Source organism: Linepithema humile, chromosome 6 (genome assembly GCF_040581485.1).
Source record: "Linepithema humile isolate Giens D197 chromosome 6, Lhum_UNIL_v1.0, whole genome shotgun sequence".
Lineage (NCBI taxonomy): Eukaryota > Metazoa > Arthropoda > Insecta > Hymenoptera > Formicidae > Linepithema > Linepithema humile.
In genome coordinates, this window is record NC_090133.1 from 1896606 (window position 1) to 1920075 (window position 23470).

A 23470-nucleotide genomic window follows, 5' to 3' on the forward strand; every position below is an offset into this window, starting at 1 on the left:
AACATCATACAGAACACTTTCAAAACGCGCGCGACAACTGACAGCGCCGTCGACGGCGGTTTCGCGCGTTGCGCCCGCGGCGCAGCAGCGGAATCGATACCGCGCGCTTCGATAGTACCGAAATATGGCCGAAAGCGGACTCTCATGTCTGCTAAAGACAAAATAGCGAGCAACAGCAGCAGCCGACGCAACAGCAGTGCAACAGAATCAGCCGCGGTGTTATTATGCCCGAGTTAAAGGTGTTCTATTGTCTGTTCCTGCTGACGCTACTGGACGCGACATCACAAATCCGGCCGTCGTTACACGGCCACAACAATGGTGAGCATTTCTCTCGCTCTCTCGCTCGCTCTTTCTCTCTCCCTCTCTTTTCCCCGCATGACTATTTCGATGCGGACCGAAGCGATTCGCATCCAACAATAACAATCGTCGCGGACAACGCGCGGAATTCCGCGAATCATTGGGACACGATGTCGCACACGGTGTCAAAACGCGATGCGACCTACGGCTATTCAAGCTTTGCGATACCCATCGTGATACCCCACTGCGATGAAGGTCACATCGCGCACGAGCTTTACGCGCCAAGCGCCGTCACGCGATCAACGTCCCGGCGAAACGCTCTTACGCCGTTTTTATTTTTTTATTTTTCGAATTTCATTGGCAAAATGTTATGATAACGATAGGAATGATATAACCTCGGCTCTGACCGAGGTGTTTACATCGCGTGAGATATGCGTGTTATAAGGTGAAGCTTCTATCACAGAAATTGAACGGTATTTGTTATAAATCTAGAGATTAATTTTATGTAGAAATGTCTTGCTTATAATTCTAAGTTTATTTGTCGTTTTCGTACATTTTAAGAAATATTTATTGAAGCTTGAAGCTGTAGTTTTCTTTATTTAATTTTTAAATTTTTTTAATGTAAGCAATTTGTAATAACAGTCACTTTTATCGGTTTATTATATGTATACAATGACCGGTAATTTTCGTTTATTATCTGTTGATTATTTTTATCGGTTAATGGCCAGTTCTTTTATATTTTCAAACACATTTGTTCAAACTGGAATATCAGTTATATTTGCTTTGTCTATAAAATTATTATAATAAATTATTTATTTATAATCTTATATATTCCTAGATGTATTTATCGTAGCTTGAAATTATAAACTTAAACATTAATTTTATTCAATAATTTTTAAATAAAAAAAATAAATTATATGTATTTCAATATTTTATATATATAAATGACATATATTAATATATTTTATAGCCTTCGTTCAGGATGACAACGATGTTCAATATCTTTTGGATAATATGCCAATATCTATGCATAAGGTTAGTAATTTTGTTACAGGCAATGTATTATGTAATTATGCGTTAACTTAAATATTAAACGGAAAAATATAAACACAGAATGATACTGGATGAGTTTTGTATTTTATCTATTTATGAAGTCTAATAAAAGAATAATTATAAACTTAATATTCGTTGAATAATTGTGGTTTGTTAAAATAATATAACGCATATGTGGTAAAAATATTAAAATATTGGATTTTGTTTTATTTATAGGATTTTGCTAATACAGTACATGGGGCTGGGTAAGCATAATACTCATTAATATATAATGGTGAGTGGAAGTAGGAAAGGTACCTGCTGTAAACTCTTTCTTTGATCCTCCCGTGTTAGCGACACACAGGGTACTCTGCGTACGCATCGTGAAAAGCCTTGCAAACTTCCACGCATTTTCATAAAGATTTTGCGGATGCAAATTTCGCTCTAACTGCGTTTTATTCGCTATCATTGCACTTATCTTGTTATCGTACTTCTACTTGATTTATTGATAGCAAGATTTATTAAGTTTGTAACACCGTTAGCAGGTGGAGAATAAAATATTTCAATTCTTATGTGTTTTGAAGAAAATTAGAAAATAATTTTCAATTTTTTTAACAAGATAAATACGAATGGTGATAAAATTTATATTCAATTAATTCGTGTTTTATACGTGCTATTAAAAAAATGTGTACGCATCATTAAAATTATCTACTAATCATTTTGTTATGTCGCGGTAACAATATATTTCAAACTAATTTTTGTTATACCTTTTCTATTTTCAATTTCCACTTGTTATACGTTTTTGCATTATGTAGTAATTAAATATTGAAGAGCATTATTATGTTTTTAAGGGATACTATATCGGAAGAAGATAAAATGGAAAATTCCTTTTCTCACATTTCTTTTGAGCCAAGCATCTTGGACTTCAAAGAAAGGTGAATGTATTATTATAGCATTTTGATTTATTACAAGGGAAGTTGTGTGACAATGTGATTTTTTATTGTCCCCAGACAACTTGGTATTCCTCACCAAGAAACTGTGATCATATTTAACAAAGATCACAATAAAACTATACATCTTTCATCGATATCTGGAAATACACGTCATTTTCATTCATCATTTTTTCAAAACAAAGTAAGTTATCGAGCAGTATAGTTATTATAATATTTTCACGGAGTAATTTCATACAATATAAGATAAATAAATTAAAACATGTGCTTAACGTGCTTTATTATGCTAAGACTAATTTATGAGTATTTTATTTAATTTTTAAATAATTAATGAAAGTGCAAGTATTTAATTTATTAATTTTAATTACTGTTGCTTAGGTAATTCCACCACTGGGGAATACAACATTTAAAGTTGTCTTCCTTGGTCGAGATGAAGGTGATATAGATACACACCTTTTTATACATACTTCAGATGGGATACTAAAGTATCAGGTAATAAAGTTAAGCTTTAATCATAATTTTCACGCTGAATGTATACAACTTGTACAACAAGAGGTTTCCAAATTCACAGGTCAAAGGAATAAGTGTCAGTAGTCCTTATAGACTCAGACCTGTAGTCGATGTCAAGTTACCATTAAACGCATCTTTTACACCTCTCATATATATGCACAATCCACATCCGGAAACTTTACAAGTACGTATCTACGAATATTGCCTGTATCGAATGTATTTATATATCAGAGCGATTTTACTAATTGACGACCTTTCTCTGTCCGTTGCGCAAACACAGGTGGTGGAAGTATATAGTAGCGGTGGAGAATTTCAATTAGAATTACCATCAGGCGAGCCGGAAGGCACTCGTGAATTATGGGAAATTTTACCTTATCAAACAAAGCCTATCATCAGACTAACTTTTAATGCTTATGCGGAAAAAAATCATACAGCATACATTAGGTTAGTAAGACAATTGTGAACGTGGAGTATAAATATATAATGTACGGTATTTATAATACATTATACACATGCTTAATTGCAACTACAATTTGTGACAGATTTAAAGTGAATAACACTGTTGAGATCCTCGTGGTGGCAGTCGAAGTAGAGGTCAAAAGTGGAGCTGGTCTTCATTGGGGTGGAAGTTCTGGAGTAATTAATTTAGGTATGGGTGGCTCGTTACAGCCACCTATTCACCACCCTATTGCTTTGAAAAATTCCGCAAAGAAAGCAATCAAAGTTATGGTGAGTTTTCAGATCGTCGTGTTGCTTTCAAAATGTCATACGAAGTGAGCGAGATATCGTTAAAATCGTTAAAATTTTGCAAGTCATCGTTACTTCAAAAATATTATGCAAAGTAAACGAAATATTTCTTGTAGAATATTATAAATACGCCTGTATCCAAAGCATTACAATTACATTTTGAGCCAGCAATAATTCCGGGAGAGACAGATATACCAATTGCCATCGGCATGCTGATTTATGATTGTAAGAAACATCCGTCTATCGTGAGATAGTTGACATAGCCGGCGGCTGAAATAATTCTTCTGATCTTCTTAGGGAAAACAGGTTTGGACTTGCAGCACTTTAAAGGCAAGTTAATAATAAAAGCAATAGGTCCAGGTGGCTCTAGTCAAAAATTAGCAGTTCCATGGGTAGCTCAAGTATTGCAGGGTGGATTAGAAGTAAACACATCGGTTACCCATTATCCGCAATGTTCCCCACAATCCAATCAAGCTCGGAACTTTAGCGTGGTGAACAAGTTTAAATTACCACTAGCTATTACGAATGTCACGATGTGTTCGAACGCGAAATCGCTTTTTACGGTACGAACCGTTGATGGTTTTTTTTTTTTTCCTTTTATTGATAAACATCACACGTGGAATATTTCTTCTCTCGACTACTTTTCGAAGTGTTTGTATGTATATGAATGTTTCAGATAAAAGATTTTACTCCTAGAGTAATAAAACCTGAGCAAAAGGTCAATATATTTTCTTTACAACTTGCCAAAGAACCGAAAGGTGATAACGTGAAAATGGAGTCGTCGATATTGATACACTCTAATGTGTCCGTGACCGAAGTTCCGGTGTTAAGCTACGACGGCAAAGTGAGAAAAGTCATGCTGGATGAGAAGGAGGACGACATGGGAACATTGAATTTCGGCACTGTGGGAAGCGGCACCGAGAACGAAGCAATTTTCGCGCTGGAGAATCAGAACCCGGTGAACGTGGAGCTGCACAGCTGGGGCGTGAATATGCCTGGTGCGGTTCTGGAATTGATGGGATGTCAGAACGGTCCCGCAGAATTGTTGGACAAGGAATTTCGAAACATAACCGTGTGCAGCCACTCTGGAAACGTGAGTGTGCCGCAAGACAAGCCCTTGTTTGTCCCTACATTCGTTACGGTAACAAGTAAATATCAATATGTTGATTTGCAGCAATACATTAAACCGGAGTTTCTGGCGATCTTCAAGATTAAAGTGAAAACCGTCATGGTTGAGGAGGACACGATCGTGGGCGATGTTTTCGTGCGAACGACGTACGAGCGGTTCACCTTGCCGGTGTATATGCGAGTTGCGCACGGCAAAATTTCCTTGAAGAAGCTTATTTTTACTGATTGCTTCCCTGTGAGTTACAATCTAATTTTTCAGAATTAATTCTCTGACGATGCGTAACCTTCACGTGATCTCAAAACGCTGTGCAGGGATCCATTTGTGTGCAACAAGTGAAAGTGCACTCCACGTTCTCGAGACCGATGAAAGTGACGCATATCGCGCCAATAAACAAGGACGATAGGATAAAGTACATCCCGCTGGAGGAGGCTGCGATGCCGGTGATATCGAAAGGCGAGAATAACATCGGCTCGATACAAGTCGATCCTTCGGTGACGTGCAAGCAGCACTGTTACCTGGGTTTATCGACGGACACCAACAGTGCGTGTTGTATTTTGCAATTTCTAAACTTAAATATACACATTTTTAGTTTTTCAACGATCATCGTGTCGTTTCCAATGCAGTTATTTTGCTAGCTAGCTGTTTAGTGAGTATCTTTTATCTTGCAGCGGGAAGCCAATGGTTGAATACGATGAGCCTTCCCTCGCACACTCGCGACTCCGACCTGAACTTGCTGAACACGCGACACACGCGCTTCGTCAACTCCACGGCGGACGGCTCGTGGGAGAACATCACAATGCGCCTGGACACGACGGAGGTGCGCGGCCACAGGTTTTACATGAACATCAAGCCGTACTGGCCGAGCCTGCTGGTCGCCTCGGACAGCATAAAGAACAAGAGCGTCCTGATATTCCCGCTGACTCAGGTCGGAAACACGTCGTACAAAGCAATCGAACTGCACAATCCGAGTGCGAATCCGCTGATGGTTCAACTGGTTATGGACTGGAGCTACCCTCAAGGGGCTCGTCTTTATCACTCTTTGCCGACGAAGTATGTAATTGGTTGCGAAACTGCTCGATTATTGTCCTACAAATTTATTCTCCGAGCGAGGAAAAAAAAAAAAACTGACGGCAAAAATGTTACCGGCAGATTCAAGCCCGTGTGCGCGGAATGTTCATCCACGGTCCCGGAAGAGTTCAAGCTGGAGGAGAATGCGGCTGAGCGAGCGCTGTTCGAGAAACAGTGGGGCGTACCGATAGCGCCCCAATCGTTTCCCTTGTATTTACAACCGTCGGAAACGAAGACGGTTCGCGTGGCGTACACCCCCTCTTCTGCTTCGATGTCGTCTGGTTTTTTATATATTAGGTAATTTTCACCGCGAGAAAGAGAGTATACACTTGTACCATGTATTAACGTGCGTTTCTCATCGCCCTTCCAGAAATAACATGACCATTTTAGAGGTTCTACGCATGAGCAGTCGAGGCGCGAGTGCACAATTTAGGTTCGGCAATCGTAAATCAGGATCCACCACGCCGCTCTTGTTCGAATTGATGGACAAACGTCTTAAAGAATGCGAACGTATGTACGTTTCCTCACTTTTGCCTTACGACAAGAGAAGATTTCCTGAAAGATGCACCTTTTTTTCTTTCATCAATATATCAATTTATTTTTTTGCATTCAATTTTTTCATGAAATTATGATACATGCATTCATAATAAATGATAAGTTTAATGCAAAATACATGAATTTTGTAATTTTTAAATCAGTGCAAGCTTCTTGCATCGTGTTTTTCTCTAGCAGCTTTAATTTTGTTTTAAAACGAGAAACACAAAGAGAGATCCTTCAACGCTTGTCTTTTTTTTTTTTCAGGACATCGCAACAAACTCACCGCAACTCCCATTCTCACCGTAAAGCGATCATTCACGGCTAGGAATACGGGAGAGCTGCCAATCGAGGTTTACGGTTTCTACATCAACAATCTGCATTGCGAGGGTTACGGCTTCAAGGTGCTCGACTGCGCGCCGTTCAAGCTGAATCCGAACGCTACTAAAAGGATCGAGATAGCGTTCACGCCGGACCTGACGCTGTCGCGCGTGGAACGGAAGCTGCAAGTGCTGACGAGCCTGGGACCGGACAGCGGCGAGATCATCGAGAACGGCATGGTGATACTTAATCTATTGGCGATTCTGCCGGCGCACTTGTTACATTCGTGCGCGTCGGTGCTCGCCAGACCGTCGTGGGAATGGGCGGTGTACTGGATCGCCAGATTCCTCTCGCTGATAATATTGCCGTGCGTGTTCGCGGCCTCGTTCCTCGAGGCGGATCGAATACTGCGGGGAACCCTGGCCAATTACTTGAAGGAGGATCCGGTGCAACCGCCTCTCGATCTCAGGCTGCTGTCGAATATCTCGATGCAGAACACGGCGCAGGTCGGCGGCGACAGCGTCGTCGTCAGCAAGAACGAGAAGACCGCGACGAGCGACGAGAAGAGCCCCAGGACGAGGAAGGATGAGGCGTTCACGCCGGACTGGTCACTGATGAGCGTGAAGAAGTGCAAGGATAAGGACGTGCCAAAGGCACTGCTGAAGATTCCGGATTGGTCCGCCGAGGAGGAGCGCCGATTCAAATTGGACACCGAGTCCAAAGATCTGCTGTCCTTCAAACGGTGCGACGAACCGTCCAACGCGGACAACGCTAATGCGAGTACAGCGAACACGTCGACGAAGAAGAAGAACAGGAAGCAGAACGCTCAAGAGGCTCAGTCGGACAATTGCGTGGCGAGTGATACGCTCGCGGACGCTCAGCTGGCTCAAGAGAAGAAGTGTACTGTCAGCCCGGTTACGAAGTCGAGTCCGACGTCGAACAGAAAAGGTAGAACGCAATCAACGCAGCCGAGTGTCAAGGAAGAGGCAAAGCTGATCGATGAAATTCAAGTGGACGCAGGAATAATCGGTAACAGCCGAGCCAACAAGTCGGATAGCAAGCGAAACAGTAAACAGACGAGTAGCGGCGGAAACAACAACAGTAATCACAATAATCACGTTTCCTTGAAAAAGCTGGATTCCACGAGCACTCAAAAGATCGTTCACCTTTCAGAAGAAGAGACCTCGTCCACAACGACAGAAAGTTCAACTCACGATGAAACGACATCGTGCAAAGTAAGTCGAAAGCCGCAATAATTATGAGGGATTTTAATTTAACTTTATCTTTCCCGAAGAAAATATCAATATTAGAATTATTAAGTGCTTGAATTTTTTAATGTTCAGAAATTGGATACTAAAAAGATCGAAAGTAGATTTATTATTAAAATTATTTCACTTACAATTAATTTCTAATTAAAAAAATGGAACCGATGGATAAATAAATACACTTGATAATGGAAATCCGTGCGCGAATAAAAGCTGTTTAGATGCGTCTATAATAAGATTCTTTCACGATGTACAGGGTTTTGATCAACCGTGCGGTAAACAAGACAAGCTCCAAAGAAAGCCGATATCTAAGAAAAGCAAACCTCAATCTATTCCTTCTGTGCCATGCATAGATTATAAGGATAATTACGAAGGCGACTGTGATGACGATGAGTACGATAAGGAGAGGCAAAATAATCCTAATAGATGGAAGACGAGTACCAGTAGATCCACCACGAAGCATCACGTTCATACCTCACGCACCGTTGAATCATCCTTCAAGCTACCGCGTCAGAATAAGAATCCGCCGCGAAAGGAGAAGACAGTGCAGAAACGTCGGGTTTCTGCCGACAAAGCACACGTCAAATGTACGTTATTCATAAATATCGCATAATATCTATTCGTTACAGAATCTTCTTCCAAGTTCTTTTACTAATTTTTTTTTTTTTTCCCTTAGATTTTAATTTTAACAAGTAGCCTGCATTTTTATAAAATTTTTATTCTATTCCAGCTCCTCCTGTTAACGGAAACGTAAACCAGAAGGAGGACGTAACGCGCACCGTAGGAACAATTCCCACTTCATTGCCACCTCCGCCCTCTCGCTGGGGCGAGAACAGGGCTAAATTCAGCGACGTGGTGGCGCGAAGCCAGGAGATCGTCCCGCCGTTTTGCAACTTAAATCACGTCAGTCACAAGGGTCAAGCGAACACGTCAAATCTGTCCGCGGCGTACAATATTGATGTGAAAGATGTTCAATATGCGAAATCATCGATGCAAGAATTGTTGCAAACATCGAAAGAGTACAATTTGCCAAAGCCAGCTCCCCTCTGCATCACATCTCTCGGCAAGGACAAAGCGCACGATCCTGATCCTCTAATTTTACAGCCAGATTCGCAGCATTCGAACAGTTACTTCATCAACACCTTCACCGAACATCCCGTAAGTTCGATTCAGCTTTCCCCCCCGCTATCGTTAAACTGAAAGCACTCATTCGTTACATTATTGGCAGTTTGAACGTGAGCTGGTGCCGTACGACGATCTTCCAGAAACGGACGAACCTTTAGTGGAATTGGAGAACCCCGAAGAAGATACGCGGTGCCAATTATGGGAAGATACTAGTCCTATGATAAACTTACTGTCAGACAGTACAAGCGGATTTCAGTTGGAGACATCAAAAACCTCGGAGAAACCTGTTTTGTCTGACTTGAAAGGTGATCAGTCAAAAAATCCCCGCTTTAGAAAACAAAATATCGTGAATTATTCAAACTTACACGAGTATAAAAATTATTTCGCTAAAAAAATAGAATTTCTCGACGATTCAACGGACAAGTGATGGGAATTGAATGTCAATTACAGATAACTGGACAGTCGATACGAATTGGGAGCCATTGTATACGAGAGCGGCGGTGGGGGAGGAACGCAGCGGTGTGTGGGGAATTAATACAGGGGGTGTGTGGGCTGCGGCACCCTGGGGCGCAGCGGCACCTCCCATGTCACAAACGTTACAGTCAGAATCGGATACGCAAGTGAGTAGATCAGCGAGTACGGGAAAAATACGATATTGCGAAGAGTACAAATGTATATTTAATTCTTGTCTGAAATTTTAATCCAGGAAAGATCGGGATTTGATCCGTTTCGTTCACTCAGCACAATATGGACGCCATCGTCGACGGAATCGTGGAGAACGAAGCGTGATAACTAATGATTGGGAATTTCGAATGTTTTATCTTGTGATACCGTACATTTGTTTTACGATTTTTGTCGGAAAATCGAGGGTAACAACGGTCGTGAGCGCGGCAATCGTCGTGACCTCAGCAAAGAAAAATTGGAAAGTCACAGAAATTTGTTATTTTGTTGTAACTACGCTGAGCGTACTTTGTGATATAATTATTACTGTTACGTTGTACGACAGTAACACCGATTGATAATCTCTCGAACGAGTTATTTTCGTACAGTTTCTTAAACCAAAATCTAGATGTTACACTTTTTATTTTTTATTTCATTATTTAAAGCATATTGAGGGAAGAAGTTATAAGAAGAAGAAGAAGAGAGATAAGCGATATCTTAAATTACAAGCAAGCGAGATATCACGCGCATGTACAGGATAATCGAATATTTTCTTTCTGTTTTTGTCATAAAAGTGAACACACGATTGATTTTACTGCAGTAAAATGGAAATAACACATGTGGAAGTGCAGAATCGATATTTAAAAAAAAGGAAAAAAAGAGAGAAATACAGTTTCATACTATAAGTATCACAGTACATATTAATTTCAAGAAACAACTATATCGTGATATGTGACTTATACGAAAATTTATAATTTGTTCCTCGACTGCAGCACCCCTTTCTCTTTTCTCAAGACATTGTCCGTATATGCGTATGAAAGAAGGAAAGAAAGGAAGAAAACTATCGCAATACTCGAGAATCCCGATCTTAAACCACGAGTGATAATTAAGTTATTCAAGACGAGTGAGAACTGTGATTTTTTATAGTCTTGACTTGTAGAGATACCTTCAAGCAAATTTTCAAGACGAGTTTTACAAGGTTGCGCCGTATACAAAATATGAAAAATGAAAGAAATGTGTACCTATTCTTCAAGACTGGTAATCGTTGTGTTTTAATAAAGAAGTCACAAAAAGTACGAAGTTAATGTTTTCTATCTGGAAAAATCAAGAACTTTTCTTCGCGGAAATATCGGAGTCGGAAGGGCGTCATAAAGCTATTTCCAGCCAGTACAATGCGAATACCTTAATTTCACACATATATTAAAAGATGACAACTTGTATCACAACTTGGTGTACCGTTTGTACCGCTGCTTCTTCACAGATAACATCCAATTTATTAAATTTGAGTCAGCGGATATATGACTGACGCTGCTCTTGCCGATGAATACAAAAGATCCTTCTCGATGTAGCAGTAATGTAAAAATTCTATAAAAACGTCAATCTACAGCCCGTTTTCGATGCATTCGAGAAGACGCACGACTTCGCCTGTTGTATTCTCTTAAGGAGCAGCTGCAAATAAAATTTCTCGCATCATATGTGTGTCGCCTCTTTATTCAATTTACTTGACAAAAAAAATCTATGTCCATAAAAGCGCTGTCCGTTTTTATTTCAAAGAAATTACGCACCAGATTATCATCGTCTATCTTTTTCTGCAGCCTTCTCCTGTTTATCGCGGAACTGCTGCTTCCGGGCTGAACCGTACGTTCGCCGAGGATCTTGTACCGTGGCTTCTGCTGCGCCATGATCTTCCTCAGCAGCAGCTCGTTCTCCCGCTCGATCCTGCGCATTTCCTCGTCGGTGAAGCTCATGTTCCATCGCCTGCACCTCCTCGACTTGATTAACCTGTCCGCCGTGGCCGCGCGTGGCGGCTCGTCGCTCAGCTGACAGGACTCGTCGTCTTCCCACCTCAATTCATCGACTTCGACGTCATTCCGATTCGAGCACTGACTATTCTGAAGATCGTTGACGAGGAGCAGAGAAGAATTCAGCGATCTTGAGGTGACGTTGGTGATATCGGACCCGTCACAAGATTCGTCAGAGTAGAAGGACTCCGCGACATACGCGGATTCGTCATCCGGCGCGTTTTTAGTCGCCAATGCGATCTCGCCTTCCTCGTCCGAAGCAGAATTGGATTGCTCTACAGTTGTTGTTGCTTCGGTCTCACTATCCTCTTCGTCGATCTCGTGTATGTTGAGAGTATTGTTACAATTCTTCGTCTCGGAGGTGCATTCTCCAACATACTGGCATTCGCAGATGGCTTTTATATCATCAGGATTCGACATAATGAGATGAAGATCATGGAAGAGGCAGTGCAAGATTCAACAGGAAAGTTTTCGCTGACGATCTTTGTACAAACAAAACGGAACGTGATTCACGTGGTTTGGAGAAACCTGACGCCGTAACTATGCCAACTAAGTCGTCAACAAAAAATTCTATGTCAATTATGCCTAGTTCGAATGTATTCTAACAAAAAAATCAATTTATATGCGATTGAATTGGAATCTTAATCAATTTAATATCAACGATATCTTGTTTTAAATGGAATATTTTTAGATTTTTTTGTATTAATTTTTATCATATTTCCAATATTTGCGTTTGTATAAATATATCTTTCTACTTGTAGAAATTCTTCATTCATTTTTCACTTCATTTTCCACGCATTTGTATCTACAAAATTTGCATTTTAAAAAAATACAATTTATTATCAATTTCATCAAAGATAATGGATATGAAAAATGATTGATTTATTTATATAAAATATTATTCTATATTTATAAATAATATTTTAAGCAACATGAATTCGTACAAAAGTAATTAATTACAATAATCAGCTCAATCATTCGCGAAACCAAATACTTTCAAGCTGCCGGCATCGCGTTTTCGATCGTAAGTGTCTTTATCATCGCACGCATAAGCTAAGAGATACTGTTTTGGATGCCAGGCAACGGTAAAAGTCGCCGCCTCCACTGGAACGTCGGCAATTTTCTCGCCAGTCTCCACCTCGCCGATATCTATGACCAAGTCCTCAGACGCCGCTGCCAACAGCTGGCCATCATATGAGAACGAGATAGTCCGCACCGGCCACTCCAACCGCGAGAACGTCCTCAAACAACATAATTCGTCGGCATCCCACAAGGAGACTAGCGCGTCCGCAGACCCGGTGGCAAAATAACGGCCGGTCGGGTCAAACTCGATGCAAATACACGTGCCGGGATGTGCTTTAATTATGTGCAACAACTCTAGGTCTGGATAGCTGAGTATGTGCACACAGCCTTGTCCGTTTGTCAAATAGAATGTATCCGAATCCTTGTTCCACGAGATCTCGTTCACCTCAAAGTTGAACTGCTCTTCCACTCTGATCTTCATCACTCGAGCATCGATGAAGGTAACCAGATCCTCCTTATTCCCTACTGCAATTGTGTTGCCATCCGGCGACCATGAAATGTTGATATTCTCCCCTCTGGTGCTAATGTTTGCTGTGCATTTCTGTGTTCTTGTGTCCCAGATGCGAACTGTCTTGTCTCCACTCGCTGTGGATAATAATTCTGGGTAGAAAGCATGCCAGCACAATTGGTCTACGCTACCTCCGTGTCCTCTAAAAGTAGTTTCCTGTTTCTGCAAATGAAGTTTACAAATCTTTGTAATTGAATCTAAAACTGAAATTAATATAAAGATTATTTTAAATTACACAAGAATAAAGCATTTATTGATTTCAATCGCTTATATTTATATCAATATGAGATGGAACCAGAATACTATACTGTTTCAAGTTTGTCCAAATTTTTGTAAACAAAACTGGACCTCATAACATTCTGGCAATTTTATGATTGACAATTAAATATTTCATATATACAATTTCTAATTTTACATATAAATAAAAAATAAGAACAGTCGAAGTATTATAATAAATCTCAAAATAATAAACAAAAAATTCTCGCTTTAAAAATACATTCTGAAAAAAAATCATAGGTTATGTTTACTAACCAAGCGATCGGGACATAGCGAAAATATGCAAACGGACTTGTCAAAAGAACCCGAGGCCAGATATTTGCCGTCGCAGCTCCATCCTACACTGTGTACCTTCGCCGAGTGGCTTTGCTGCTCCCGAATTTTATTATGCGATTTAAAATAATTAATTAACTCTTCCACTCGTAAAGTACTCGCCATTATCATTTACACGAGCGTGCACGTGTGTGCAGTGACGCCAGATTTGAGACATAAACACGTAAATTTGCTCTTGTTAACAATTTCTTAAAATCCCGGATAAAACGGAGCATTTTAGGTAATACCAATGGATAACTGTGACCTTTCTAAAGTCCCTAAAATAAAATGCACCAATAAGCTTGCGATAGTAACCTAATCTAACCTAACATCATTGAACATTGCGTGAATTGCACAAATACGAGTGGGGAAGGATGAGAATTTGAATTAGAGGTTAGTTCACCGTAGTTGAGAAAGAAACTTATTCATCAACAACACGCACTGTCAATAGAACTCAAGTGATCGTGATTACGAGAGGATAGCAATGGGCGTACCAAGCGGCAGAAATGTTGAGGCGATGGATGTGGATGTGAATCCGCCAAACACGTCATCGGACGCGCAGAGCGGCGACGGAGACGGTGCGGGCGAGCGCAAGGACACCGACGTGCAGACTCTGCACGATATCCGCGAGCACACTCGGCAAATTGAGAAAGCCGTGCAGAACAAAGAGCCGCGCTTTGTATTGCGCGCTTTGCGCGCTTTACCCAACACCCGTCGTCGTCTCAATCCTATTGTGCTACGCGGTCTCGTCACTGGTTTTTACACCAAATCCGCCACCGAACGTGATGCTTTGCTCGCCTGGATAGAGGAACCAATGGATGTCGATGACAACCAGGCTGTTATCCAGAAGTTCCGCAGCTCATCGTCATCTCTGCTGCCCGAGATCGACGCTTACATTCATCTGTTGGTGCTGATCCGGCTCATCGACACTAGGAAGTACAACGAGGCGGTGCAGTGTTCTGAGCAACTAGTTCAGAAAATCGTCGCGCAGAATCGCAGAACCATAGATCTTATTGCTGCCAAGTGCTACTTCTATCACTCTCGCGCATACGAGTTAACAAATAAGCTGAACAGCATCAGAGCTTTCTTGCATTATCGTTTACGCACTGCGACGCTGCGTAATGACTTTGAGGGCCAGGCGGTGCTGATCAATTGTCTGCTGCGCAACTACCTGCACTACAATCTCTACGATCAAGCGGACAAGCTGGTACTCAAGTCGACCTTCCCCGAGTCGGCCAGCAACAACGAATGGGCCCGTTTCCTATACTATCTTGGCAGAATAAAAGCCGCGAGATTGGAGTATTCAGCCGCACACAAGTACTTAGTGCAGGCGATGCGTAAAGCGCCACAGACCACGGCTGTTGGATTTAGACAAACGGTTCAGAAGCTGGCAGTCACCGTGGAGTTGCTTCTGGGTGATATTCCAGAGCGGCAAATATTCCGGCAGGCGGCTCTACGCAGAGCCCTGGCACCGTACTTCCAACTCACCCAGGCAGTACGTCTGGGCAATCTGCAACGCTTCGGCGAGGTTTTGGAGAACTTTGGGCCGCAATTCCGCGTGGATCACACGTTCACGCTTATTCTACGATTGCGACACAACGTCATTAAGACTGCCATCCGTTCGATCGGACTGTCCTATTCGCGCATCTCACCAACCGACATCGCTCGCAAGTTGGGACTGGATTCCAGCGTGGACGCGGAATTCATCGTAGCGAAGGCGATTCGCGACGGAGTGATCGAGGCCACCCTAGATCCGGAGAACGGCTACATGCGCAGCAAGGAGACCTCGGACATCTACTGCACCAAGGAACCACTGCTCGCCTTCCATCAGAGAATAACTTTCTGTTTGGATTTGCACAATCAAAGCGTCAAAGCGATGCGCTATCCACCCAAGTCCTACGGCAAGGATTTGGAGTCTGCGGAGGAGCGTAGGGAAAGGGAACAGCAAGATCTGGAGCTGGCTAAAGAGATGGCTGAGGAGGACGACGACGGTTTTCCTTGAATTCTCTTGAATATTCAGAGACTTCTTTCTCAAAGCATGGATTAGGAATTAGGACATTCTATAATCATAATATTGATGTGTGCTGTTTTAACGAATTTGTAGATAATCCACAGAATAATGAGAACTGATAGTGGTCGTTGTTTATGATTATAGAATGATAATGTGGAATGGAATTCTTACGTTCATACACACATAAATACTAATACTGATAATGCGATGAATAAGATATAAGTTAAGTAATGATAAGAATATACACGAAATAAAAACAGTATCACAGTCGAATTAATAAAATAATTTCTTGATATTATTGTTATTTATTACTGTTATCATAAATGTCATCTTAACAGATTGCAACATAATTAAAATTGTTTTGGCATAACAAGGATTATTCAATTTTATACATTTATTTTTTATTAGTGTAGCTTTTACAATTTTTATTTATAATATAAATGTACTTATATATATATATATAAAATACGAATACAATCTATTTTAAATAAATTTATATTTATTAATAATTATTAATATTTAGATAATACTTTTGCATAATTTATTTTTATTAATACATATGTTGATATGTATATATTAATAAATATAAATTTTGTGAAAATATTTGAATATTGATTATTTTTTATTTCAAATGTATATGAAGAAAACTTTTGAAAAAGTTACTAGTTGTAACCAATTATTAAACTTCAATTTTAATTGGTTGACAATTTTAGAACCAAGAAGATTTCTAGTGATTTTACAAAACTGATTTCTTCCATGAGCATTCCTATCTATGTTAGATATGAAAAGATTCTACGCTGTCAAACGAGTTGTTACATGATTTACTACATAAATCGTCTTCGCATGCATATGTATTGTGTTTAATGTTTAAGTAACATACGATTTAATACTGTCTCACGTGGAAATGTCATTCTTAAGGAATATTTTAACACGTTGACATTATGGCGGGTTCTATCGAGGAAATAAGAGAGCCACTATCCATGAATAACAAAGGTAACCTTTTCGTTCATTGATTCTTGTAACATTTCGGGTTTGTAATTATTTAATCATCGATAATTAATGTTAATTGCCAACTGTGAAATTAATCGCAACTGCAGAGTAATTTTCACATAACATAACCTTGTAAATGAGTTTTTTTTCATTGGCACTATTGTTGCAGGATATGTGGCTCCAAGGACATCAATATCCTATGAAGAAATAGCCACAAAGCTTCTCAACGAGAAACTTTTTTTAACGGCTTTAGAGTTACATGCTGAATTATGTGAAACTGGCAAGGAACTGCCCATTCTTAAGGAGTTTTTTTCAAACCCGAGTAATTTTGAGAATTCCAGTATCAAGCCAGAGCCATATATACCGATGCGTATGTATTTTGTCAGTCAAGAACTTATTAAACATCATAGGTCTTTATAAAAAGTTTTTAAAAGCATAGAGCATACAACTATTATAAGAAGCTTTATGGAGAATCAAATTTACAGATTTTTTAAAGCATAGAAAATAGTAATTTTTTTCAAGATTTATAAAGATCTCAATTTAAATTATTACATTTTATTATAATTGTTGCTTAATGATTAATAGATATTACAACTATAAATAAAACATTATTATTAGCCAGATCTTCTAGTCAGGCAACTTTGGATTCTTTGGACATGACTCGATACTCAGAAGATGGAGCTGGTGTTGATGAGCGAGTGGCCATTCTCGAATTTGAATTGCGGAAAGCCAGAGAAAATATTTCCGCACTGCGTGCTAATCTAACTGTAGTAACAGGTATATTTTTTCGTTGTAATGATATTTTTGCATATTATTATACTCTTTTAATCAATAATACATTGTGATTAAAAATACTAGAGTTGGAAGGTACACTGAAAGCACCAGACAAGAGTTCTGAAAAAAATATGGCTACTGAACCTCCTATAAAACCACACGAGCAGCGAGCGCTAAACTTTCTTATCAACGAATATTTGCTGGCAAGATCTTACAAGCTCACTTCAATTACCTTTAGTGACGAATGCGAGGATCAGGATTTCGAAGACTGGCAGGATGTAGGATTAAATATCCCTAAACCTGTAGAATTACTGCAGATATATCGAGAATATATGAGAGCTAATGGATATGACAAACCTCCATCTGTAAATGTCGCTGTGCAAACGGACTTTGTCATCGAGGAAGTTGAGGAGCAGAAGGATGAATCTCAAGAAATGGTTTGTTATTTTAAATATATACAATTTCAATATTTGAATATTTAATTGTATATGTTCTTGAGTTCTAATAATATTATATTTCTCACAGATGGAACTGATCGAAACATTGCAGCAACAAGTTGCTGTGTTAGAACAAGAAAAAGCTGCCTTGCAAGAAATTATTTCGTCAACTAAAGAGAATATTGCAGAAAATCCAATCAAGGTGAGTCAATTAATTGAAGAATATTCTTCTTTTGTAAAAATAATCTCATTACATAAAAGTTTCAGATAATAAATCATTAATTTAATCAAAGTTCAATTATTTTATCGCACTGTATGCGTTATGTATTGCAAAAGATGATTTTATTTGTAGTCAGGCAGCTGCGGAACTATCCGTACCATCAATTCCAGCTCTACAACTCCTGATAAGTTCGAATTGCTTGAATCACTTCCAAGGGACATGTCGACCACCACTCAGGAACCGGAAGAAGATGACAGCGCTTCTGTAGTGGTTAGTTTGGACGAAACAGATCCGGGAGACAAAGAATGGACCAGACTGCAATTACCCAGAATAAATGTTACAGAGAGATCTGTTTTACAAACTGCATCCTCCAGGTTATCTATGCTTTTATATATATTTGTATATTGGCGAAAGTTTTTTTATTGGAATATTGAAAGTTAGATACATAAATAAGTTAAAAGATAATATAAAAATAGTATAAATCAAACACTAAAAAACTTTAATAATTAATGAATTAATTTAAGAACATAAAGATTTTACTGCTTAAAGATTGTTAAGAATTTAAAATAATATATTTGCAATTGTTACAGAGATCTTCCGACAAAGTTCAAATTAGAGATAGCGACGCATTGTTTAGCGAATGTTTCGGGACCAGTGATATCTTTGGTGGAGGAACCATTGAAGCGCGGAGTCACTCGAGACACGTTGGTCGAGATTCTGGCGTATACCTTGCCGCGAATAATGCCCAACATTATTCTCAACAAACGCGAAGAAGTTATACCTTTGATACTTAGCGCGATCCACTTACACTCCAGTTCTAGCGAGAGGGAAAAGTTGCTGCAATTGCTGTTCAACTTGAAAAAGAGACCGAATGAGGACGAACGGCAAATGATATTAGCCGGTTAGTGCGTTGAAAATTACATTTATAAACGAGATATTTTACAATAACATAATTTATAATTTGTAAAGAAGCAATACAAAATGTGTGTGAGAAATAGCTACTAAAAATGTAATATTTTTCCGTCTTTAATCACTAGGTTTAGTCGTAATGGCGAAGCTTACGGAGGAACCGCTGGAGGGCGAAGAAATTTTGACAATTTGTTGGGAACAGAGTCAACACAAGTATCCTGAAAGAAGATTATTAGCTGTCGAATGTTGCTCCGTGCTGGCGTCTTATACGTCAGCTTCCATCAGGAATTCACTGATGCTGTCAATGCTGCAGCAGATGCTGTTGGAGGATAAAGATCCTGTCGTTCGAGTCAGCGTGGTGAGAAGTCTTGCGCTGCTCATAGCTTTAATGGACGATCCTGACAAATATTTCCAGGTAGATATTTTATCATATTTAAGCTTTTTATATTAACTTTTTGTCTAATTTTTTTTTAAATTACATTTATATAATGTAATACATAGCATTACATGAGATAAATTGGCGTGTTACAGTGCGAGGAACTGACGTTAACGGCACTTTACGATACATCGTCAATGGTTATTGAAACGGCATCGTCGGTATTGTTGCCAGTTCTGGCGCAGTGGGCGTTATCTTTAAAGCGGTTGCATCTGAATCTCCTGCCACGCATAATCTCGAAAGTGAAGAAACAGCTGAAGTCGATACATTCCTATGCTTCGCCGAACAAGGACTTTGTTGAGGAGGAGAAGCTGGTGCCATCGATTGGTATCTTACAGTGGATTTTGCCATACACAGTCTTGTGCGTCGCCAACACCGATGAGGTGTTGGCCTGCATCGAGGATGGGACATCATCGGATTTGTGTGAGTTATTAGTGGAAGTAGATCACAAATAAGAATGTATATTTGAATATTTTTAAACGAGGAAGTAAGTAATCATTGATAATCTTAATAATCTTAAGATAAGATTTCAATTGAAGATCTTAGAAGGTGTAAAATAAAAATTCTATCGAGATACAAGGATTTGTAAAATCAGACGAAAATTTTTTAAATCAGAAATAGAAAATCCAGAAATTCTAAGAAATTTAAGATTTATCGAAATCTGATGAGACTTAATTTAAAGGTTTTAGAATTCGCGATTTGAGAATTCCAAGATTCTGAGATTCAAAAATCTTAGTGTCACTTCTTATTAGAATTTTTGTAAAGCTCATAAGCTCGCACAAAAACAAAAACACAAAAGTTTTCTAGAAACTTTGTGGTGCAGCCGAGGAATTTCTGGCCTTATGTCACTCCAATATCATCGACCCGAGGATATTCTACGAGGGTTCCGTCGACGTCGGCGTCCTTCTTAACACTTTCTTCTTCACGTCCTGGGAGGATGCGTCCTGGCCGGAGTTAGAATGGTTTACGAAAAAATTGTAAATATTTATATTATTTTATTACCAATATAATAATAATGTAAATTTTGTTTCATAAAAACATTCTTGGCGACATTGTTATACTTTAAACAGAGAAAGTAAAATTTAAAATGCAAATCTCTGAACCAATTTATTATCCATTTCGATATACTGACTTCAGAGTGCACTTCTTTCTTTTGCAGTGTATTTGATGTCCTGGAAATGGTGAAGTCTGTAGACGCGGCGCACGAAAATGTTTTAAAAATACTTCTTACGTACGTTCATTCGTTGTGTGCGGGCTTCGGAAGATACATCACACAATCCAGGGTGAAATTTTATAATCAGAAATATTGCTAGAACTTGTATGATCTTTTGAACGATGATTTTTATAAATGAACACTATTTCAGATACAAGTGATGTTTTTCCCGGAAGTATTGGAACTTGAGAGGCAACTGACCGCACTATCGACAGATAAGAAGAACATGAGTCTCTTTTTGGTCCCGTGTTATTTGGTGATTCTAAGCACTCTCGATTCCACGGAGTTCGCGAACTATTTCAAACAGTTTCTTGTGGTTCTATCTATGAATCACGAAATATCCTGGCTGCAGCTTGCCATAAGCATTTTATGCACTTACGAACACATACAAGAACACGTGCTTGCCAGTTTATGGGATGGTTTGTATATCACATTCATTTTCTATTCCAATCGTTAATAATTAACGAAAAGGAAAATATTCAAAGTAAAAAAGTAAAAATATAAGAGATTAAACAAGTGCCTAGTTTTATTACCAAACTATATTTTCTTAAATTTGAAAGAGTTAAATCCATTCTACATATTCACAGCTAATAAATTACAGACATTTTAATATACAAAATTAATATATTTTTATCGCAATAAATTGAAGAATATTTCTGAATTGTAGCAAATAGGTTTACGGTTTTTTTTTTTTATAGGTGTAGTACATCAGCGATCCATTGTAAGATGCGCAACGGCAACATTATTCGGCTCCGCCATCACATACGTCTCGGACCAGCTGATAAACGCTAAGATCGTGCCAGCCATCGTAACGCTCGCCAGCGATCCCGAAGTGTGAGAAACTCTCCTCTGTGTATGCATGTATCTGAAATTCTTGGATCCTTGTATTAACTTTTTAAAACCTTTCCTCTGCAAAATAATCCAATCTCTTTTTTGACATTTCTACTCTATATTATGTAATAATTAAGTAAATATTTCTAGTGGCGTGCGTTGCAACGCAATCTCCTCGCTGGGGCGTATAATAACGGAATGTAAAGTGAGGGAAGCACGCGATAAAGCACGATTGACATTAGAAACGATCACGAAGGATCCTCAAGGACTCTCTCAAACTCTGGCGACGTCACTAGTGTCCACATTCACATTTATCGCCCCCACTTGTCCGCAGAATTACATAGAAGACGGTAAGTTATTTTTCGCTCATCTTTATTCCTTCGAAAAACAAGCTTTCGAACATTACGCAGAACTTACAATGTGAACCTAAATAAAAAAACGGTATATTTGTTCTTTTTATATTTCTGTGTGTAGAATTTTGTGTGTGTAGAAACAAACTGAGTTCTTGTCAATTGCAGTAATAGCGACACAGTTATCCTCGATTGCTTCGTTCGCGCTTCAACAGAGCCGCAAGATCGAATTAGTAAACGCGTTGGTGGAGGCGTATTCAGTGCTGGTCTACTGCCCGTTAAGTAGTCAATGCGTTTCCGGAGTAGTGCTTCCGGGATTGCGGCATGTCGAGACGCTGGTAAATCAGTGTCTGCCGCAGCAAAAGGATACGGTGCGTTCACTGCTCAGGGAAGCGGAATCCAAGCAGGACTTGTCGAAGCCGGCGGAGAGGTATCGTATAAAAATAAGACGATCTGCTTGCACTTGTAATAAATTATATTTAAACTTAATTATTATAAAATATATTCTAGTAAATAATATATTAAAATTACAGTTAAAGTGTAAAATATAAAAACGTATTTTTTTTTTTTTATCAATTGTATGACTTATAATTCTGACGATTTACAAATTTAGAAAGAGAGATTCTTGAATTTCGAATTATCTTTGGATTTCTGCATTTTCTTATGAACGCATTATGCATTCTGCATATTTTTCTGTACAAGAAATGTGTAAAATATCAAAGTCTGATAAAAAATAATTTTTATTTCAGAACACTCTCGCCGAGTTCCGGCCTCTCTCTGTCTATGGCAACGGTGAATGTCGGCCAGGGTGTGGAGGATATGCGTCAGAGGATGAGCAAGATCTTTCAGCAGAAATCTGGATCGCCGAGTATGCCGAATATCTTCCGCAAGAAATAACTCTCTCGTCATCTTATAGCGAAAAATCGAACAGCTCGAATATTGAAACTTTATCGCGATTGTTTCATCGATCAAGGATGAGTGAAACATTCGCAATCGTAAGGTTGTTATTAAAACGTAAAATGTATAATGTTGTTTTAACGAATGTTAACTTATTTTTTTATCGCGCTAGCTATAAGTGACGTGTAAATTATTTTGTTTAAAATATCAACGATACAAGAAATTCAAGAGTGAACAATACGAATTTTTGTAAAAGTATCCATTTGTCAGTTTTTCACGCTCGCAACATTTTCCTGCTCCATCTTTCCGATGATCCCCGCCATCACTTACATTTGACACCAGAAAAAGAAAGATTCAAGACGCAGTTGTTAACAGTAATTAATGTTTAATTTCGAAATCTGTCATTTTACATAGTAATAAACAAACGTCATAGATCATATCATATATCATATCATATATATATATATATTTATATATATATATTCGTATATTATATATATAATACAGTGTTTTCCTCGTAGAATAGTTTACAAAATCAGACTTTCTAGGAATACACATCCTGTTGCGTTCTGCTCTTGCGGTTTCTATTTTTTCTTTTATTTTCTTTTTATATAATCACAGCTTATCCTGATGCGTCAACGAAACGTTGCTATTGTATTCTTTTCCTTTTGCGGTTGATAATTAATCGACATAATCGCCAGAGAGATATCGTTGCGACGCACTATCGATCCCAAATGGACAATCGCGAGATCTACTCTCGCGCGGTGCAATTTTTGAAAAAAC

At 39.0% G+C, this 23470-nt stretch overlaps 5 protein-coding genes across 7 annotated transcripts; 3 read left to right on the top strand and 2 right to left on the bottom strand.

The window, feature by feature from the left end:
- Positions 1-85: 85 nt before the first annotated feature.
- Tmem131 (Transmembrane protein 131) lies at positions 86-10714 on the top strand. Its single transcript, XM_012368661.2, has 23 exons — positions 86-318; positions 1268-1332; positions 1567-1595; positions 2181-2264; positions 2340-2463; positions 2658-2771; positions 2851-2973; positions 3070-3233; positions 3332-3518; positions 3653-3761; positions 3834-4099; positions 4213-4629; positions 4711-4899; positions 4977-5205; positions 5334-5715; positions 5815-6030; positions 6104-6243; positions 6535-7823; positions 8110-8440; positions 8584-9011; positions 9082-9283; positions 9429-9598; positions 9685-10714. The coding sequence occupies exons 1-23, from the start codon at positions 225-227 to the stop codon at positions 9772-9774; spliced, it is 5442 nt and encodes a 1813-aa protein (XP_012224084.1). The 5' UTR covers positions 86-224; the 3' UTR covers positions 9775-10714.
- Positions 9842-12286, bottom strand: hmw (hemingway). The gene is made up of 2 exons (XM_012368665.2): positions 11204-12286; positions 9842-11087 (listed from the first exon to the last, which is right to left on the bottom strand). The coding sequence occupies exons 1-2, from the start codon at positions 11858-11860 to the stop codon at positions 11004-11006; spliced, it is 741 nt and encodes a 246-aa protein (XP_012224088.2). The 5' UTR covers positions 11861-12286; the 3' UTR covers positions 9842-11003.
- A 19-nt stretch (positions 12287-12305) lies between these two features.
- Positions 12306-13865, bottom strand: tex (THO complex 3 homolog tex). Its single transcript, XM_012368664.2, has 2 exons — positions 13563-13865; positions 12306-13193 (listed from the first exon to the last, which is right to left on the bottom strand). Exons 1-2 carry the CDS (start codon positions 13749-13751, stop codon positions 12411-12413), a joined length of 972 nt encoding a protein of 323 aa, XP_012224087.1. The 5' UTR covers positions 13752-13865; the 3' UTR covers positions 12306-12410.
- Positions 13866-13944: 79 nt separating this feature from the next.
- Rpn3 (regulatory particle non-ATPase 3) lies at positions 13945-15925 on the top strand. The gene has a single exon (XM_012368663.2). It carries the CDS (start codon positions 14104-14106, stop codon positions 15619-15621), a length of 1518 nt encoding a protein of 505 aa, XP_012224086.1. The 5' UTR covers positions 13945-14103; the 3' UTR covers positions 15622-15925.
- A 478-nt stretch (positions 15926-16403) lies between these two features.
- LOC105673126 (RAB11-binding protein RELCH homolog) lies at positions 16404-22945 on the top strand. Of its 3 annotated transcripts, XM_012368519.2 has the most exons (16): positions 16409-16623; positions 16790-16990; positions 17239-17397; positions 17479-17831; positions 17920-18033; positions 18184-18425; positions 18642-18952; positions 19089-19375; positions 19492-19819; positions 20220-20373; positions 20556-20679; positions 20761-21028; positions 21308-21443; positions 21591-21790; positions 21959-22220; positions 22540-22945. In XM_012368519.2, the coding sequence occupies exons 1-16, from the start codon at positions 16572-16574 to the stop codon at positions 22685-22687; spliced, it is 3339 nt and encodes a 1112-aa protein (XP_012223942.1). In that variant the 5' UTR covers positions 16409-16571; the 3' UTR covers positions 22688-22945. The 3 variants fall into 3 exon arrangements, with proteins under 3 accessions (XP_012223945.1, XP_012223942.1, XP_012223943.1); XM_012368520.2 differs by lacking the exon at positions 16409-16623 and having other exon boundaries at positions 16853-16990; positions 17243-17397; XM_012368522.2 differs by lacking the exons at positions 21959-22220; positions 22540-22945 and having other exon boundaries at positions 16404-16623; positions 21308-21462; positions 21591-21732.
- Positions 22946-23470: the final 525 nt, after the last annotated feature.

Bases quoted from the DNA above. Each gene is read 5' to 3' on its own strand.
- Tmem131 (XM_012368661.2), top strand. From the start codon at position 225: ATGCCCGAGTTAAAGGTGTTCTATTGTCTGTTCCTGCTGACGCTACTG. The intron at 5,206-5,333 runs GTGCGTGTTGTA...TTTATCTTGCAG, and splicing joins TTTATCGACGGACACCAACA to CGGGAAGCCAATGGTTGAAT. The intron at 8,441-8,583 runs GTACGTTATTCA...ATTCTATTCCAG, and splicing joins CGACAAAGCACACGTCAAAT to CTCCTCCTGTTAACGGAAAC.
- hmw (XM_012368665.2), bottom strand. From the start codon at position 11,860: ATGTCGAATCCTGATGATATAAAAGCCATCTGCGAATGCCAGTATGTT. The intron at 11,088-11,203 runs GTGCGTAATTTC...TTTTATTTGCAG, and splicing joins AGATAGACGATGATAATCTG to CTGCTCCTTAAGAGAATACA.
- tex (XM_012368664.2), bottom strand. From the start codon at position 13,751: ATGATAATGGCGAGTACTTTACGAGTGGAAGAGTTAATTAATTATTTT. The intron at 13,194-13,562 runs GTTAGTAAACAT...CTTCATTTGCAG, and splicing joins CGCTATGTCCCGATCGCTTG to AAACAGGAAACTACTTTTAG.
- Rpn3 (XM_012368663.2), top strand. From the start codon at position 14,104: ATGGGCGTACCAAGCGGCAGAAATGTTGAGGCGATGGATGTGGATGTG.
- LOC105673126 (XM_012368519.2), top strand. From the start codon at position 16,572: ATGGCGGGTTCTATCGAGGAAATAAGAGAGCCACTATCCATGAATAAC. The intron at 16,991-17,238 runs GTATGTATTTTG...CATTATTATTAG, and splicing joins AGAGCCATATATACCGATGC to CCAGATCTTCTAGTCAGGCA. The intron at 18,426-18,641 runs GTTATCTATGCT...CAATTGTTACAG, and splicing joins TTACAAACTGCATCCTCCAG to AGATCTTCCGACAAAGTTCA.